Genomic DNA, 19,404 nt, shown 5'->3' with positions numbered 1-19,404 from the left:
ATGCAAGCAGGGCCGTTCCCGGGCTGAGTGACACATAGACTACGCCAGAGGTACATGGACTGTACGCAGATGGGCCCGGGCTTTGTGGTCACTGCACCTCTGACATTCTATCCCCGACGTCCCTGGCTATGGCTGCTTCTGTATGAGCTCAGAAAATGTGGATCTCTGCTTTCTGGTTGTTGTTATTGTTCAGACAAGGTCTCGGTATATAGTCCTGACTGGCCTGGGATGTTTATATAGACCAAGCTGGCCTCAAACTCAGAAATCCACCTGCCTTTGTCTTCTGTGCTGGGAGCGGAAGCGTGTATCACTATACCCAGCCAACCGCAACCATTTGTGTTTTATTACGACCTTTTCTTAATTACTGAGTTTCTACTTACTGATGTCTGCACCATCATGGCGCGCTGGTCTCTCATTTTCCGGACAATATCCAGTGGGTAAATAGGCAGGTTCCTCTCAATTAAGCACATGGCTGTTTCCATAGTGACCAGCACACCTGTTCGACCTATTCCAGCACTAGGGAGGAGAGAGAAACAGAGACTCGGAATCTGTCTAGGAATCATTTCTGCAAGGCTGAGCAGAACCCCTCATCAAGGCCGCCAACGTTGACCCAGGCGAGCCTCGATGTTGGTTTCAAGAATAGAAAGGACACATTCAGGTGTGATCTTAAGCTTGTCAAAAGAAAAAGCCCATTCCCACAGGTCCTAAGGCTCAGACTTAATGAGAAACCCATCCATGGAACGTAAAGTCCACTCCTTCTCTGAGTTGTAAGTGCTGTCGAGGACAGGGAGGTGTGGTGGGGTTTTCCTTTTCAGCGGCCAGCTGCACTTACACATTTATGGCTTCGCTATGTTTCAAGTATTTAGAAATTCTTAGGAAATAAGCATAGTTTGACGGGAGCATGCGGCTTTGTGGGACAAGGGCGGGCTTGGTGTCTGACTATTTCTCCTGACCTTTCCCAAGGGGTAGAACCATTGAAAACAGAATGCAGGAAGGGTCAGTACCTGCAATGAACGAGGGCAGGCTCCCCGCCTACCCTCAGGGACCTCACGTACTTCACAAACTCCAAGAAGTCCGAGGGGTCATCCGGCACGCCATGGTCCGGCCACGCAACATACTGGAGATGGGTCACTGTGTGTTCTTCCCCAGTCTGTGGAAGATGTGGCCTCGGTGAGTCATCAAAGCAATGAGCCCTGCCGTGGACACCAGCCAGGGCGACCTTATCCTCAGTGTCCTCTTGCCCTTCTGTGGCCAGCTCTGCTATGGTCTCAGTCAATTCCCACCAAGTTCCCACTCTCCCAAAATATCACTCTCGCCCCGCCCCCCCCCCAAGACATTGCTTTCTTGACCTCTTTGGCCTCCAGTCATTTGGTACAATATCTTTCAGACTCATCCCACATTGGCCTTTGCCCAAAATGTCCGCCTTTTTTGAGGGTGAACACTACTACACAGCTAGGCCTATTCTGTTTGTCCACACACCATTGGTGGACAGACCCCAGGGCCGCCTCTCCCTCTTGGCTACTGTGAATGGCAGCGCTCCATACATGGGACACGGGCTCTCCGCCAACCAGGTGACATTGCAGCAGAGGCTCCTGACCGGGCCTGCCCCTCCACCACGTCCCTCAGGGCCACACTCACCTCAGTGTTTGTAACTAGCATTTCTCGGGACACATAAGCAATGGTACAGTCCTCTGCTTGACACTGGACGTGAAAGATGCCGTGGTCCATGACGTCAGGGGGATCTGGCCAGTACTGGTGACATTTGGTCTGTAAGAAACCAGAGACTATGAGTCAGGCTTCTCTGTGGGGCATAACCAGGGGTGGTTAACTGGACGGAAGCCAGTCATAGCTGATCAAGGAGGAGTGACAGCAGAGGAGAAACCCAGACGAGACCCACTTGGGCCCATGGCCTCAAGAAGGGAGTCAACTTACTGTCTAGGTTTTGTTCACTGGGAGAGCAATAGGGCCTGGGTTTAGGGGCTACCTACACTCTGCCCAGGCTGATCCAGGTTCCTTGGACCTCTTTCCGCTCTCAGCAGCCTTGGTCACCTCAGCTCTCCTCATCTTCCAGCTACCTCACGGGAGCCTTGGGAACATAGCCGTTAAGAGCTCACTGGGCATCAGATAGGGCGCTGCTGGAAGAACTTCCTCTCCACTTACTGGCCATTTGACTTCCAACAGCCCTTGACCTCTTTGAATCTAAGGCTTTCACACACTGACAGAGACCTGAGAGGTTGCAGGGTGGAGGCACTGGCGGGTGAGGTCAACGGTGGTCATCAATATTGCTCTTGTGGGAGCTACAGTAACTGAATGAGGTTGGTCAGCTTCCTCAAAAGTCCTCATTTAAAATACTTCCAAGCTGAGACAACTACCATTTTCCATGCGAATGGGGCCTCCTACCTCAAATGCTTTCATAGAAAATAGGGTTTGGGGCCTCAGAGGGTACAGACTTTGTACTTGTCCCTCTGAGGGTGGTGAAAAACACTTGCTCAGTGGGTAAAAACACTTGCTGTGTAAGCCCAATGATGAATGTTTAATCCCCCGAATCCATGGCAGAAGGAGAGAGCCGACTCCCATAAATGCCTATTTCCAGGGGCTGGAGAGATGGCTCAGTGGTTAAGAACATTGCCTGCTCTTCCAAAGGTCTTGAGTTCAATTCCCAGCAACCACATGGTCTGGTGCCCTCTTCTGGCCTTCAGGCATGCACACAGACAGAATATTGTATACATAATAAATAAATAACTATTTTTTAAAAATGCCTATTTCCACATGTGTGCTGTACGCATGTTCAATTCACACAGACACAGATAATAAATCAAAGTTGTAAAATATTTTTTTAAAGGTGGACTGAAGAGGTGGGGCAGAGGTTCAGACAACTGGCAGCTTCTGCGGAGAATCAGGGTTCAGCACCCACCGCCCACATGGCAGCCCACAACCACGTGTGACTCCAGTCCCAGGGGATTTGATCCCTTCTTCCGGCCTCCACGGGCACCAGGCACACACTGGGACACAGACATACACAAAGGCAAAACATTCACACACATAAAATAAAATTAAAACAAGTAAAAGTAAATAAAAAAAAAAGACAATTCCCAGTGGAGCCCAGACTTCCCATAAAGCAAAGGAGGAATCCAGGGCACTGTGCACTAAGTGACTGGCCATGTCCACAAAGCTGCTATGACATAGTCTAGCATTCATCCTGTGGCTTGTCACAGTGTCTGCCAATATGCCAGCTGTGGCTTTCTAACGTTACTACCTCCCCATGCTCTATTTCCCCTTCCAAACCCTGCAGCCTCTTCCATAAGCCACTGTGGCTCCCATCTCAGGCTTCCACAACAGGGGAAAGTCTAAGCTGTCCATAGTTACTCTGTCAAATATTGACTCATCTAACACCAATAATTATATTATTATTATTATTATTATTATTATTATTATTATTATAGATTTCTGTGTTGGTCCAGCTAGCTCAAGTCACCCTCTTGCTTCAGTCTCCTGAGAGCTTGCACTGTAGACATGTGCCATCATGCAGAGATTAGGGAGGGAAAAAAATCCCTCCACTAGTCTAGACTGGTGCCCATGTAAGTAAAAATGACATTCGTTTATAGCAGAAAGGTGGTATAACCAACAGACACACGGAATTTGTTGGGAAATAGCTCTCCCAGCATCTTCTCAAATGTCACCGTGACTATCTGAAATTAGAGTATGCTGTGGGGGCTGGAGGTAAAGGTTCATTCAAACAGTTTGGATGGAAATTTACCCTGGTGGAGACACTCTCCGCCTCGCCAAGATTTGAGTGCTTGCTGTCTGCAGGGCCAGGGACAGAACTGCTGGGCAAAGACTGCACACCTGTCTGTCCATCTGAACCTGTGTCTCTCATCTGGACAGAAGAAGAAAACCGCCCCTCGGCTCCTCAGGGTTCTGCCCTGGGTTAGCTGGGGGAAGATCTTCTCTGAAGTGAAATGTTCCTGTGCAAGGCAGAGTTACACAGACCTGCGCTTCCCGGTATCTTTACCTGCAAGGAATCTACAGGGAACTGGACTCATCGTAAGTCTTTCTGGATCTGGACACACTAGGGATGCAGTGGAAGAATCAAAAGTCCATGAAGGGCCTTGCTCTCTATCCTGCTAAGGTGCTCTGTAACCCAGTGTGCATCTCCTAAGCCAGTCTCATGACTGCTGGGGGAAGGGCACAGAAGGCCCCACATCTTTGGAAAAATATCTGTTAAGCCCCCCCCCCCCGGGGATGCCTTTATGCTTATATTGGTCGCAAGGGATAGTGACTATGAATAGATTGTCTGGGGCTCAGAGGATTCACCCCATGTCAGGTCACAAGATCTACGAGGACAGAGGCCGAATTTCACTCCAGGCTGGCGCCCTCTGAAGGGACAAGTGAGTACACATCAACAAGGTTGTGACAAGAGGAAAGGGGGCCTGCCACCACAGAGAAGCGGGGTGTCTAAGGAGAACAGCCACTGCAGCTGGTTGGTAGGCCATAGCTACTGGCAGACGTCGCCAGCAGGACTCGGAATACTGTCTCCACAAAGCGTTGTAGGCTTATGGGACTGCGTTCGTCTTCTGGTCCCAGCCATCCAGTAACTCTAAGAAGAGGAGTTGGGAAGGAAAGGCAACACTGAAATGGCTTTGGGAAGGAAGTGCTCTCGGGGACCAGAGGAACACGCTGAAGCCTGGGTTCCTGGCGGAGGAAGAACGTCTCAGGAAGATGGGCCAGATGGGGTTTGTGAGAGAGCTGTGGGCCCAATTAAGAAGGCTGTATCATCAGCTCTTAATTTCTAGCTAACTTAGTTGGTCAACAAGCATCCCTGGGGGAGGGTTTGATGAATCAGAGATGCTACGGCATTATCCTCTGGGTGCTCGTCAATACAGTCAAAGGAATGCAGGTAGAAAGGACAGGCACAGGTTGGGGCAGGCCAGGTAAGAGCGACAGAGGTCATGGTCAGAGTGGTCAGGGAGCCCAGGATTAAAAGCCCATAACAGACGAGGCAAAGACAGATCATTTAGGCTGGAGGTAAAGGAGGCAGGTGGGAAGGGTCACCTGGGCACAACAGACTACTCAGGAGAGTTGCACGAAGGGCACACGTTGATCTGGAGACAGGCAACCTTTTGCTTTGTGCATCTAGGAGATGTGCATCTATAGGGGGTGGGCAGGAAATGCTGGTCCAGACCCTCTGTCAAAGCCCAGTTGAAGGCAAAGTGGATAAACTAGCCTATGAGGATTCTGGGCCAGTGAGCTGTTGCTTCTGCTGCGAGGGAAATGGGATGGTCCTGAGAAGAGGTAGGAGGGACCAAGAGGGACAAAGTGGGAATCATATAGGTACCAACGGCACCGAACAATGATGAGCGGATGAAGTGAAGTGAGACCAGCTTCAGATGGCTAGTGTTGGTGGCCAGGATAAGTAGATTGCGCCTCTGGCTCAGACTGTAGCCTCAGGGGGAGGGGCTCTGTATGTATACACACAGGAGGGGTTGGTTGGTGGCTCTGGGTTCATCTTACAGAATGGCACTAAGTAGATATGTTCAAGCAGAAAGTGAGCAGTTGGCCTGGCAGTTGACGAGATGGAAGGTTTGGGAGACCACCTGAGGGCATCTGGATACCAACCAGACTCAGAAATCAGTCCCACGGGGAGGGAGCCATCTAACCTCTACAAGCACATCATCAAGCACAAACAGGGAACAGAGGGAGTGGCAAGAGGCAGGTCTGTGTCACCTCAAACCTCTTCTTGTCAGACTCACGACAGTCATGGTCTTTATCGCTATTCAGAGTAAATCTAGTGCCTCTGGTCCAGTGAGACAATGGGACACCAGGACTTAATCTTCTAGAAATCCACTCTCAGAAAGAGAATTATCATGTGTATTATCACGTGTACTCACTCATAGGTGGTTTTTAAACATAAAGCAAAGAAAGCCAGCCTACAAACCACAATCCCAGAGAACTTAGACAACAATGAGGACACTAAGAGAGACTTACATAGATCTAATCTACATGGGAAGTAGAAAGTAGAAAAAGACAAGATCTCCTGAGAAAATTGGGAGCATGGGGACCTTGGGGGAGGGTTGGAGGGAGGAGGGGAGAGGCAGCGAGGGGAGCAGAGAAAAATGTATAGCTCAATAAATATCAATAAAAAAAAGGAGTCCACTCTCAATACTCAGAGCCACCCAAGAGATAGTTATTGTCTTTTATGGTGATGTGGAAATTGAAACCTTTCAGTCCTATTCAAAGCCTTGCTTTAACTGACCAGCGAGACAGGAAAGATTAGCCAGCCGCATTATTCATATGTAGATATAAAATACAGCCCCCATCCCTCAGGGAAAACATCTGATGGAAGGCAAGGGAGATTGGTTACCCCCAAGCCTCCCACAGAGAACCTACCCAAAACCACCTTCAGGAGGCGTGGACAAGAACAGAGGTCAGTGACACCGCAGGCTGAGATCTTTCTGATTGCACAGGTGATGAGAGACACTGCAGGTGGTGGTGTGGGAGAACTGTCTGTATTCTGTCAATCATATTTTAATAAAACGCTGATTGGCCAGGCAGGCAGTATAGGCAGGAAAGCCAGACAGGAAGTAGAGGTGGAGCCAAGAGGCTGGGAGTATTCTGGGAAGCAGGAAGCTCCCTCCGCCATTCCTGTGCAGACCACCGAAGAGGCAGCATGTAACTTGCCCAGCTGAGAAAGGTACTGAGCCATGTGGCTAACATAGATAAGGATAATGGGGTAACTTAAATTATAAGAGCTAATAAGTAGCCTGACCTAATGCGCCAATCAGCTTTATAATTTATAGAGATCTCTGTGTGATTGATTTTCTCTGGGACTTGCCGGTTGTGGGGTACCGGGCAGGGACAGAAACCCCAACAAGCAGGCCATCATGTTACATATGGCACCCACGTGGATAATTGAATCCACAGAAAGCTTGAGAAAGCTTGGGAAAGAATAGAGTAAAGCATATTTTCTTGGTAGCAGCAATTTCTCAGGTCTACTCTGCTTGCTAGAGGCAAGCAAGCGTTCTCGTCTAAGAGAGGCTTCCTGACTCAGCTTTAGCTGCAAAACCCTGCAGCTCATTAAGAGGTCCTGCCATGAAACACTTAAATGGTGTTGGCGAAAAGCTGAATGCATGCTTTTTGGCTTTCAGCCGTAGCAGGAAAAAAGCTGTGCTGTTTTAAAATGCTGGCTTTCTGGGCCGTCATGCCAGGGCAAACTCTGACTCTTTCAGGCAGGCAGTCAGACTGAGTGTGGTCTGTGAGCAGAATGCTGTAGCTTGCTTGCTGGCAGGGACCTTGAACCGCCACAGAGTTGTGGTAATAAAAATGGCTGCAGCGGTACCTCTGCCATGAGGCTGGAAAGCTAAGGAATGGGCTGGATCCAGCCGTCAAAGCCATGGCTTTCATCCTCTCCTTAAAGACTCATGTAGTCAGAAAAAGAGAGATATACAGTAAAGAGAGATTCAAAGATGAAAAAACCTCTAAATGGTTTACTACGTGTTGAAAATATATGCAGGCTAAAGGTTAAAGTTCTTAGAAGTAAAAAAGAAAAAAAAGGGAGTAGTTGGGTGTGGTGGTACACACCTTTAATCCCAATGCCTGGGAGGCAGAGGTAGGTTGACCTCTGGGACTTCAAGGTGTGGTAGCACACACCTTTAATTCCAATGCCTCGGAGGCAGAGAAGACAGGTCTCCGTGAGTTCAAGGTGTGGTATCAAACACCTTTGAGCCCAGCACTGGGGAGGCAGAGACAGAGAAATCACTGTAAGTTCAAGGACAGCCTGGTCTACAGAGTTATTCCAGGACAAGGATATATACAGAGAACCTGTCTCAAAAAGCCAAAAGTTAAAAGTAAAAATAAAAGAAATAGAGGTTGAAATAAAGCTGCATAAAGATGGAAAATACACAGAGAATCTTGATACTGTTTGCTATTATTCTCACTTTGAATTGTTTGAATGCTGAGGAAGGAGAAACAGCTGCTAAAAGACTTTTGTTTATAAATGTTGCTGAACTAACCCAAGATAGGTATTTTGAAAATACCTTGGCTTCAAAACTGAAGTCAAAAGGTATGTTACTTTGGAGAAGAGATTTTGCTTTTGTTTCCACAGAAAATGAGAAGCTGTGGATTCATTCTGAGTTAAGAAAAATCAGGTTTGATAAAGGAAGACCACCTGAGAAATCTCCAATAGGAACAGATGGCCCAGAGACAGAATTCTTCATCCAGAACAGGTTCAAGACTGCTGCCTGAGATGATCAAGACTCACAGGATACTCCAGTCGGAACTTGATTATAACTCTAAATTTTCTTTAGGTCCCCATAAGGTCATCAGCGCCCCCAACCAGCAGGAAGTAGCCTGAAATACTACGCCCACATTCCCAACAAATGGACTATGGGTATTTTCCTTTGTTTTGTTTTGTTTTTTAAAAAAGAGGGAAATGGTGTGGGAGAATTGTCTGTATTCTGTCGATCATATTTTAATAAAATGCTGATTGGCCAGGCAGGCAGTATAGGAAGGAAAGCCAGACAGGAAGTAGGGGTGGAGCCAAGAGGCTGGGAGTATTCTGGGAAGCAGGAAGCTCCCTCCGCCATTCCTGTGCAGACCACCAAAGAGGCAGCATGTAACTTGCCCAGCTGAGAAAGGTACTGAGCCATGTGGCTAACATAGATAAGAATAATGGGGTAACATAAATTATAAGAGCTAATAAGTAGCCTGACCTAATGCGCCAATCAGCTTTATAATTTATAGAGATCTGTGTGGTTAATTTTCTTTGGGGCTTGCTGGCTGTGGCGTACTGGGCAGGACAGATACCCTAACAAGCCGGCCCTACATGTTACAAGGTGGCTCCCTGAACATGGAGATTGTGTGGACTCCGTGCAGCACAGGAAGGGTCTGGGACTCTAGGGCATGCCTGCCGGGAGACCCACTTCCTACAGGCACGGACGGCATAGGGAGAACGAACAGGATGCCCTGGAAAGTTCACCTTACAGCAAAAGAGGGGCAAAGCCATTCACCTGGAATGACTGAGTCAGAAGGGGCAGTCGACTGGACCTGGAGGACAAAGGGTGCAGGTCACCCAAGACTCTGTAACAGGAGAAGGAAGCAGGGTTTGGATATTGAAAGAACAGGTCTCTAACTATTGATGAAGGGCAGAGTAAGTTGCCAGGGTCCGAGATGCTGAAGGGATGGGCAGGCCTCCTAGGACTCTCCAACACATAGAAGCAGGCTGGTGAGTTATACTAAGAAAAAAGGGTTGGGAGAAAAACACACTGGGTCACAAGGAGACCTCAGATGACAGGAAAGGGGGCCGGGGCTTGGAGCTGGACGGGCAGGCTCTGGGAGAGCGGATGGATGAGGGTGAGGTTTCTCGGGTCACAGAAAGGACCTTTCTTTCCTGAGCTAGAACAAACAGATGGAGGGAAGGAGGGGCTGCCACCAGCGCTGATCATCTGTCACCTGCCATTCCTTCAGGGGCTCCCTGTTCTGAGGAGAAGGAGGACTGTCTAGCTGGAAAGGTGGGAGGGAACTTTCAAACAGCAAGAAGCCTGACAGCAGCAAGACCGTGAGGCTGTTGAGTCACCGGCTCGGAGGAATTACATCATGAACTCAAAGACCTCAGGGGACAGCAGAGTATCAGCTTTGCAAACTGCTCCTGAGGAAACACGGAGTCTGGGCACCCAAAGTACCAAAGGCAGGCAGAACGTAGAATATCTGTCATCAACAACATACCAGAATTGGAGGCTGCCCGGTCTGGAGGCAGATTGTTTGTGGCAGTCACATGACTCATTGTGCCACTAAGAAAGCCTCGACCTGGGTCTAGGATCACTTGAACATTCTGTCCCTAACAATTTAGCCCTAGCTCCACAACACATAAATGAAAAGGAGATAAGGATGGCTGGCCTCAGATACAGGGCTCGGGAAAGAACACTTGGATTTTAATATCAGTGGTTCTTTTGGTGTGTGTGTGTTTTTTTTTGTAATTTTTTTTGAGCTATTTTTCTATAGCTTTGGAGTCTGTCCTGGGAATCACTTCATAGGCCAGATTAGTCTTGAACGCACAAAGATCCACCTGCCTCTGTCTCTTGAGTGCTGGGATTAAATGAATGCTCCACCTCCACCCGTGAATATCAACGTTTTACATTTATTTAGTTTGTTCACTTGTTTTGAGATAGAGAAGCAAGGCAGCTGAAAGAGCTAAGTCCAAATGATAATGACGGCGTCTGCTGGACACTGGAAACACACAGTCCTCTGAGTTCCTTATAGAGACTGCCCAGCTTTTCCCAGTCCCCCAGGGTGATGGGTGCTGTAACTGTCTCTGCTGCCAGTCGAGGAACGCCAAAGTCAGAAAGGCTGGTAACTTCATCAGGAGGAACTGTTTTCAGCCCCATCTGGCCTAGGGCTTGATAACGTTGCCAAGAGTCAAAGGCGTGCACATCAGAGGGCTGGAACTACAATCTTACTGTGTGAGGTGAGACACCGCTCCCACGTGGTGAGCAGAGCCACGGGCAGCACAGGGGTGGAGCAGGTGGGGTGAAGGGAGAGGTGCTGCTTTCTAGCTTGTCTTTTTAAGAATTATTTTTAGATTTACTATCTTACGTGTACGAGTGTTTGGCCTCCGTATGTCTGTGTGCCATGTGTGTGCTCATGTTCAGAAAGACCAATCAGAAGAGGGTGTTGGATCCCCTGGAAACGAAGTTACAGATGCTTGTGAGCTACCATGTGAGGGCTGGGACATGAACTCTGGTCCTCTGGAAGAGCAGCCAGCGCTCCAAACCACGGAGCCATCTCTCCAGCCCTTCTAGCCTGTTTTAACAGATCCACATAAGAAGTGGACAAGAGGCGGCTGAGTTTCTCATCCCTGCAGGTGTCTGTTTGGAGACGTACAAGTCACCAGCAGACCCTTTCCTGTCCTGAGATTCATGTCCCACACAGCACCATCCACACACACTGGAACTGGACATCAAGTCACTTACCCGCCCTCGTTCTGTGAGAGTTGTCAGCATGACCACGAGAGACAATTTCTGATCCCAGACAACTTGCCAAAACTGGGCACAGGTGTGTGGCAGGGGTCCCTGAGTGGCGATGTACTTGTTTACAAGGTTAGCAGCGGGCATCTCCATCTATTGGGAGGAAGGCGAGGCGTTACAGACTGGCAGCTGACCCAAGGCGAGCAGGCGTCTCCATTCTACACTTTTCTAGCAGCTCTCAGAATCATCCCCGACAAAGATCTTATCGGCACAAAGCCATCTCCAGATTTGATACTAACGTGAACGGAGCAGAGCAACTGCTGACCACACAGGGGCAGTTCTGCAAGGTCATGGCTTAGCCCACGATGGCCCCAGGGACCAGTTCTGCCATCTGGCGACCTGCAAGTGGTTCTCAATGTGGTCCACTACTGGAAAAATTTGCTGACTCTAGCTATAAAGGGAGACATCTACGATGGGGTACATGGCGCCATGATGAGTTTGTCCCCCATGACGGGCGACCTTTTCCCTTATTCCTCTTTTGCCCTGTATCTATGGAGGATGACTTTTTCTCTTGCTGGTAGGCAGGGGGACACTGATAACATGAAGGCAAAACACAGAAAGTTACAGACATAGCACCAGCAGAAAGAAACACGGAAGTGGCAATAGCCCAGTCCATTTGCAGGTGGATGATGGAACTAGAATGTGTTTGGATCCATCTCTCAAAGGTTCGTGGCTTGTCAAGCTATTCGGTGACCCTGACTTTGCTCCCCTGTAAAGTGAGACCACCCAATTTCTCCTAAAGCCCCTGCACTAGAACGATGGAGTGAATGGGAGCGTGCTTTGTCATGGGCAAAGCCCCCCATGCCGTCCCCACTCTCATTACTAGGATCAATGTGTTCTTTTTCAGCCCCCAGATTCCCAGCTTACATTCACATAACTCGCGTTAATATAATCTTCGTTTCCCTGCAATAATACCCGGGTGGTGTCATCTGCCGGAGAGAGAAAAATTTGCCCATTATTCTGAGTGGTTATTTTTATCATCCCAAGTAAACGGGGGGGGGGGTGTTCAGTTCCCAGCCCCACCTGCAGCTCCTGCCTCATTAGCATAAAGACTACTCCCCAGCTGTTCTGAGTCTGAGACGGCTGCAATAAAGACGGTGGTGTTTACAGACACACTGAAAACCCGTCCAGAATCCCAGACAATCTGTTTTCAAAGGGAGGCCTTATCTCATGGAGGGGGAAGGAGGCATCGGGCCGGATACTCACACGGCAACACATCCTTGTATCGGTTCTTATCCAGGTTCTGAGGCAGCTTTGCACACGTGACAGCTAAGCCTGGCTTCTTCCTGTAGAGTTGCTACCAGACGAATACGTGAATTAGAAAACCAGCATCAAGCCCCACAAAACCCCACTGCCATGAACAAAGATCCGAAAGCATATCCTAATGGCAACTGTCTTCATTGCAGACACCCCCGGTAATTATTAATTTTATCTTATTCTTTGGTCTTCAAGACAGGATTATTCTGTGTATCCCTAGCTGTCCTGGAACTCGTTCTGTAGACCAGACTGGCCTTGAAATCAGAGATCTGCCTGCCTCTGCCTCCTGAGTGCTGGGATGAAAGGCGTGCGCCACTACGGCCTGGTGAGACCTCCCAATCTTAACACTTCAAAGCGATCCTATGTTACACAGCAAAAGGAAACCTCAGTAAGAAATCCTATCTTGGTAGGACAAGCCAACTAAAGCTTTACATATATCCAAACCTGAGGATGTGCAGAAGAAAGAAGGCAGCCAGGGGTTGAGTCATAGACAATGGATCCAGGCAAAACCTTATTTTTACGACAAACTTTGGTGGCAAGTGTGGGGGGGTGGAGAGGAGGAATTCTGACTCACCTCAATTAGTCTAAAACTACATTTTCCTCCAGTTCAATGGAATGATGCATAGTCTTTGCTGAAGAACAAGACTACTTCATTCACCACGTCGGGACTACATCCCCATAGCAGAACACTGATCCTGCTATAGTAGCTTCATTTAAAGGGACAGTTCTCCACACATACAACGACCTCCGCACAGACTGGATGGACATGATTCTCGATGATAAAAGGAACTGACAAGATTCTCACTGTGGCTGTGGGAAGTACTGGGATTTTTATAAGTGGCAGTCGGAGGTTAAAGGCTTGGGCCAAGACCTTGAGTATGGAGACAGACTCAAGACTGAAGGAAGCTGGCCAAGCTGCCTTTCTCATTTCTATACAGTGGCTTCCACAAATGTCACCAAGCCCTTTGCACACATGCTTCTTAGTAACGCTCCAAGAATTTAGGCTATTTTTCCCCCCTTCTCAATGATGATGGAAGGGGTATTTTTTTCTTCCCCTTACTGCAAATTTGGGAACTTCAGACCGGTACTAAGTTAAAAAACAAAAAGCCTACTTGTAATTTTACAACTCTGAGGCAGTCTTATCATGTATTTTCTTAAGCTTATTATTTTATGTATACATATATATGCAAATATGCATAAGTATGTATGTAAGCATACACGATGCATGTGTATAAATAAATACATATGCATATATATATGTAAATATTTTCATGTATTTGAGTGTTTTACCTGAATGTCTGCTTGTGCACCACGTGTCTGGTGTCCATAGAAACTAGAGAAGTAGCCAGGAGTAATGGTGTTCACCTTTAATCCCAGCACTTGGGCGGCAGAGGTAGGCAGATCTCTGTGAGTTCAAGGCTAGCCTGGTCTGGTCTACATAAGTTAGTTCCAGGACAGTCAAGACTACACAGAGAAACCCAATCTCAAAAAAAAAAAAAAAAAAAAAAAAGAAGAAGAAGAAGAAGGAGGAGGAGGAGGAGGGGGAGGAGGAAGAAGAGGGGGAAGAGAAGAAGGAGGAAAGCAAAGCAAAAAGAACTGGAATTACAGATAGTTTTGAGCCTCAACATAGGTATTAGGTATGAAACTGGGTCCCCGGGAACAGAAAAAAGAGCTCTTAACGACTGAGCCATCTCTCTAGCCCCAATATTACCTTCTTAACATCAAAAAATGAAAATAAAGTACTTATTGGTATTTTTCATGCTATATCAATGGAAATAAAGTATCTTAAAGCACTAAATATTTGTAAGTTATTTTTTTTGGTTTGGTTTTGTTTTTCAAGACAGGGTTTCACTGTGTAGCCTTGGCTGTGCTGGAATTCGCTCTATAGACCAGGCTGCCCTCAAGCTCACAATGCTATCACTGCCCAGCTGTGATAATTAATCTTAATTTTCAACAGGATTGAGAGTCACCTAATCAGATAAGTAAAGCTCTGAAGATGTGACATACTCTGCAGAGATGGTTAACTCAGGCCCGGAGCAACACCGAGTGTGGATGGCATCATTCCCACAGGACCAGGACGGAAAGGATGGCGAGGAGGCTGCCTATGACTGGCATCCCCTCTCTGGCTCTGACTTCTGAGAGGCGAGCAGCTCTGCCTTCCACGCCCTGCACAGTGATGGTCTGCTTCAACACAGGTTCAGAAACCACAGAGCCAGGCCACCGTGGGCCATGACTTCTGAAACAAATCCTTCCTCCCTTCCTACTATTTGTCTTGGGCGTTTGATCCAGCAGCCAAAAGCTAACACAGTATTCCTCAGAAAAGATTTCGATATTCATTTTCTTTACCCTGTGTTTTACAAATCTCTAACAAGACAAGTTCTATGAGGCATAAACCTCTTTAATTCTGAGCAGCCAAACATTTCTCAAGCTAATTTAGACAGAAAGATCTCGGCATCGCCAGCGAGCGCTCTGGGAAACCCTGCCACAACTTAAAAGCCTGTTTCATCCTCGTTATTACATGGTATCTCTTTCCAACGCTATAAGATATTCTCCACTCCAATAGTTTTTAATGGCTCAATAATCTAATTATTATAATTCATGTTAATCTTTAGTCTACTTTGTTGTTGGCCCATTCTATAGTCCTTTTACTCTGATAACTGTCTGAGAAAAGAATTACAATTTCTGAGCGTATTTGCAATGACTCTGATACATATTGCCCTGCAGGAATAGAGACTGGCTGGTTCATCAGGCTGTGGCCAACATCCTCAATTAAGATGGTTTTGCGGCTTGAAGGGGGAGGCTGAACACTCACCCTCAGCTGTATTTCTGAGCACTGTATTGCTTTGTAATCTGGTATCTGTTAGGCCTGTTTCTCTCATTAGACAGACTGCATAGAACTTACCAGAGGAGAGTTAACATGGAGATTCGGGGTCATGACAATGGTACTGTATCTGTTTCGTATACGTCTATGGGATGTTTTGGATTTGCCAACTCTCCAAGAACTCGACCACTGACCTATGACCTGGACGCTTTCAGCACCTAACAATCTAAGGGAAGCTGCCGAACCGACTCCAAATACCCGGAGCTTTTACAGACGGTGAGTCCACTCCAGAAATGAACGCGTGATTTATTGGAGGTTCTGGCCTGATTGAGGTGATGTCTGGCAGGACAGCTCACAAGCCAGTCACATCTATCTAAATGGCATTTTTCTACTAACCAATTAGCTCTGTGGAGGTAAAAATCCATTTCAGTGAATACGAGCCAATGGGCAAGAAGATGGATATATTTTCAAATATCAGAAATGTAAAAGCCATCAACCTGCATTCTAGCAACAAGCACAGACCCAGCTTAAGGTGTTATTTATCAAATGATTTTACTTATATCTCCGTAGTAATACGGAGTAATACGGACCTGCTGAGAGGATTATAAGGTTCAAAGTCACTTTTATTAAATGACCCGAATGTAGTTGTGGTGGTCTGAGTGAGAATGGCCCTTCATCTGTTCATGTATTTGAACATGCGCTTCCAGTTAGTGGAACACTTTGGGAGGGATTAGGAGGTGTGGCCTTCTTGGAGGAGGCGTGTCACTGGGGGTGGGCTATGAGGTTTCAAAAGACATTCCCAGTGTCTCTCTGTCTTGAGGTTGTATCTCAAAATGTGAGCTCTTGGCTACTACTCCAGAGCCATGCCTGTCTGCTGTCATGCTCCTTACCATGGTGGTCACTGCACAAGAAACAAAAGCAAAAGGTGTAAGCCACACAAATAAGCTCGACAAGTCTAGCTTTCTTAGACATGGTGTCACATAATTAAGTTAAGGAGAACCTAGTCTCAGAATGGCACCAAAATACGGTTCTCCTGGTACTATCGGGTAGAAGCATTAGCAGTTCACCCTTCCTGGGAGACACTGGGGACATGCCTTTTTCTCTGTACCCAACACAGCTAGGGGGTAAAAGACACCATGTAGAGGGCACCTGGAGCTTCTATTGACCTTCCCATGCTGGTATGCTGCAAAGGGGTAGGTGCCAGTGATTCTGGGATCCTTACTGGAGCTATGAACACATGGTACATGTGGCTGGCATCCTAACAGGTATTCTTCTGTGGTACTTTACACAGACACGCAAGATGGAACAGCATATCCTCTGGAGGTGGTATCTGGTCCTTGAAATGTAAGGTCACTCAAGGGTCCCAGAATGCTCCGCACATGCCATTGATATGCTTCCCCCCCACCACCTTTTGGAGACAGGGTCTTGTCATGTAGCCCTGGCTGGCCTAGAACTCATGTAGATTCACCTGCTTCTACCTCCTGAGTGCTTGAATTAAATGTGTGCCACCATGCCCTTTTGCCTTCTTTCTTTCTTTCTTTCTCTTTTTTTTTTTCTTTTCAAGACAGGGTTTCTCTGTGTAGCTCTGGCTATCCTGGAACTCGCTCTGAAGACTAGGCTGGCCTTAAATTTAGAGATTTGCCTGTGTCTGTCTCTTGAGTGCTGGGATTAAAAAGAGGAAAAACCTGGGCCAGTGAAATGGCTCAGTGGCTAAAGGTGCTCGCCACAGAATCTGGTGACCTGAGTTCAGTTCTCACAAACACCCACCCACAAAGACAGAGGTAGAGGCTCATTCCACAATATGTCTTCTGGCCATCCTATGTTCACTGTGGTATGTATGTGTGTTCACACTCACACACACAAGAATAATACATTTTTAAAAAAATAATAATAATTGGTAGGGTTTGTGTGTGTGTGTGTGTGTTTTCTTTTGTAAGGTAGGATCCTACTCTGTAGCCCACGTTTGACTTTGAACTCATGGGAATTCTCTGGCCTCAGCTTCCTGAAATTACAGGCATGAGCCATGTGACTCAGGATGGCCAAGAATTCTCCATCCTCCTGCTTCAGCCTCCTGATTACAGGTGTGCATCACCACACCAGACAGAAACAGATTCTTTCCAGGGATCAGATCGAATCTTGAAGGTACAATTGTCCTTGCTAATTGCAACGTGTACTGATCTGAATCTCTGATGAAGTCTTGCTGAGCTACCCCGACCCTTCCAGATACAAATTCTGTAATTATCATAGGAGTCAGTGAGTCACTTGTTTTGACCCTAATGGGTAGTTCCTTGAAGGACAAGGTAGGCATCAATTAAGAAACAGGGGTCAGACGGAGATGATTTTTTGTTTTGGAAAAGATGGACAATGTGAGGTAATGGGCAAAGTTAGATGGGGCAGGAAAGACCCTCGGTGGTCTCTATGGATACTGTTCCCTATTTACCCATCCATCCATCCATCCATCCATCCATTCACCCACCCACCCATCCATCCACCCATTCATCAATTCATTCACCCACCCATCCACTTATTCATCCATCATCCTCACCATCCATTAATCAGTTCATCTGTCAATCCATTAACTCACTTAACCATCCTCCCTTTCGTTCAACCAGGGAAGAGGTTAATCCCTTGCAATGCTCATTTTATATCAACTGAACTCCACAGGTCTCCAAGGAGAAAGTAATTAATTGTAGGCCAGAAAGAAGCAGGGTGGGAAAGAGTTGAGTCTCACCCAGTAAGCATGAGCTACTGATGACTGGAGGATTTTTTTTTTTGAGACATGGGTTTCTCTGCATAGCCCTGGCTGTTCTGGAACTCTCTGTGTAGACCAGGCTGGCCTCAATTTGCTTCAGAATTGCTAGTTACCATGGTTGTTCTGGTAAAACGGGGACCAAATACATGCCTTCTGTACTGGAAGACACAGAAAAGGAGCTCTATTAATGAAAAAAAAAAAAAGGATGTTTATAGTAAGCTTTACAAGAGTGAGGGTGGGGAAGGTCTGTCTGCAGACCACAAGCCTCGGGCAGGTGCTCTGTGTCACGGAGGATTCTGGGAACCAGGATCTTTCTCCTGCAGTTGTCCACAGAGTACAGCCGCCACCAGCTAAGCAGCCCACTTGTCAAGGTACTGGAGGATGGGAGAGGACTCAGACAGTCATGCCTCTGGAATTTACAGCCCGGGGCTCCAAGCTCAGTGCCAAGTGATGATACCTTAGGCAGGCTGGGCATGCTCTCGAAGCCTCTCTTGGTTTACAAATAATAACAGCTATTAATTTTTACAGTGTTCTTATCACGGGCCAGATAATGCATTAAGTATTTATCTCATCCACTCCTTACAATCAACTCAGGAGACAGTCAATTTGCACATGGGGAGACAAGGGCCATAGAGGTTAAGGGAAGAGGGTAAGGGGTAGAGCCAGAGTTTAAAGTCTGTCTGGCTCCATGTGGCTAGACAGCTTCCCAGATAGCATTGACGTGTACGCCTCTAATAACAACTTCACAGGCCAAGGGCATCTCAGTTTCCTAAGCCCGCGTACATGGTGGTTAAAAGGATAAGCCTGAGGTATTGGTACCCTGCCTGGACTCCCGTCAGGCCCTCTAACTTCTACTATGAGCCCTTTAACTGAGATTCTCCTCTTCCTGGGCGCTGGGGATGAAACGGCCCTAACAAGGGCGTCATGAGAATTACAGAGTGATGGACAGGAATTACAGAGTGATATGTAGAAATACAGCGTGAGAATTACAGAAGCCGCTGCCCTGGACACAGCAAGGGCTCGCTAAGGTTGCCTTTCCTGGGAGTTTCCTGTGTGTCCGGCTTCCCTAGGCTCCCTCTGCTTAGTGCTGGAAGACAGCCTCCTACTCTGAGATGGTTCTGTCACAGGACGCTCCCAGGCACCTAGGGCTCCTTGAGGGGCAGTGAGGGACACCCAGGGAGCTCTGGGTCCCAGCACTTCACTGCAGATGAGACCTGTCTTACCCAGTCAGTATCTTAGACTTCAATAAGACATTATTTAAAGAGCTTATTAGAAAATAAAATAAGTGCACCAGACTGAAGTGTAAACCGCATATGTGCTTTTTTTAAAAAAAACAAAACAAAACAAAAAAACAGACAGAGGGTTTCTTTGTGTAGCCCTGGCTATCCTGGAACTTGCTGTGTAGACCAGGCTGGCCTCAAACTCAGAGAGTCACTTGCCTCTGCCTCCCAAGTGCTGGAATTAAGGCATGTGCCACCACTGCCCAGTTGTGCATGTTCTTAAGGCATCCTCTGGAGGGCAGGGAGAGGCAGTAGCGGGCAGCGGGCCTAATACCA

The 19,404-nt window shown here is 47.4% G+C and overlaps 1 protein-coding gene across 7 annotated transcripts in view; it reads right to left on the bottom strand.

The window, feature by feature from the left end:
• Window positions 1-19,404, bottom strand: part of Ptpn3 (protein tyrosine phosphatase non-receptor type 3) — a 152,826-nt gene that overhangs the window by 5,437 nt on the left and 127,985 nt on the right. For all 7 annotated transcript variants that reach the window (XR_014997273.2, XM_085677121.2, XM_048419870.3 and 4 more), the window contains 6 exons: window positions 12,225-12,315; window positions 11,886-11,947; window positions 10,965-11,111; window positions 1,639-1,767; window positions 1,005-1,150; window positions 381-516 (listed from right to left, as the gene is read on the bottom strand). Coding sequence is in view for 6 of the 7 variants with exons in the window: in XM_085677121.2 (XP_085533247.1) it covers window positions 381-516; window positions 1,005-1,150; window positions 1,639-1,767; window positions 10,965-11,111; window positions 11,886-11,947; window positions 12,225-12,315 (711 nt within the window). In the remaining variant the exon portion in view is untranslated. The remainder of the gene's footprint in view (window positions 1-380; window positions 517-1,004; window positions 1,151-1,638; window positions 1,768-10,964; window positions 11,112-11,885; window positions 11,948-12,224; window positions 12,316-19,404) is intronic.

This window comes from Myodes glareolus, chromosome 16 (assembly GCF_982192425.1).
Source record: "Myodes glareolus chromosome 16, mMyoGla1.1, whole genome shotgun sequence".
NCBI lineage: Eukaryota > Metazoa > Chordata > Mammalia > Rodentia > Cricetidae > Myodes > Myodes glareolus.
This window is presented reverse-complemented; position numbering and strand designations above follow the sequence as displayed.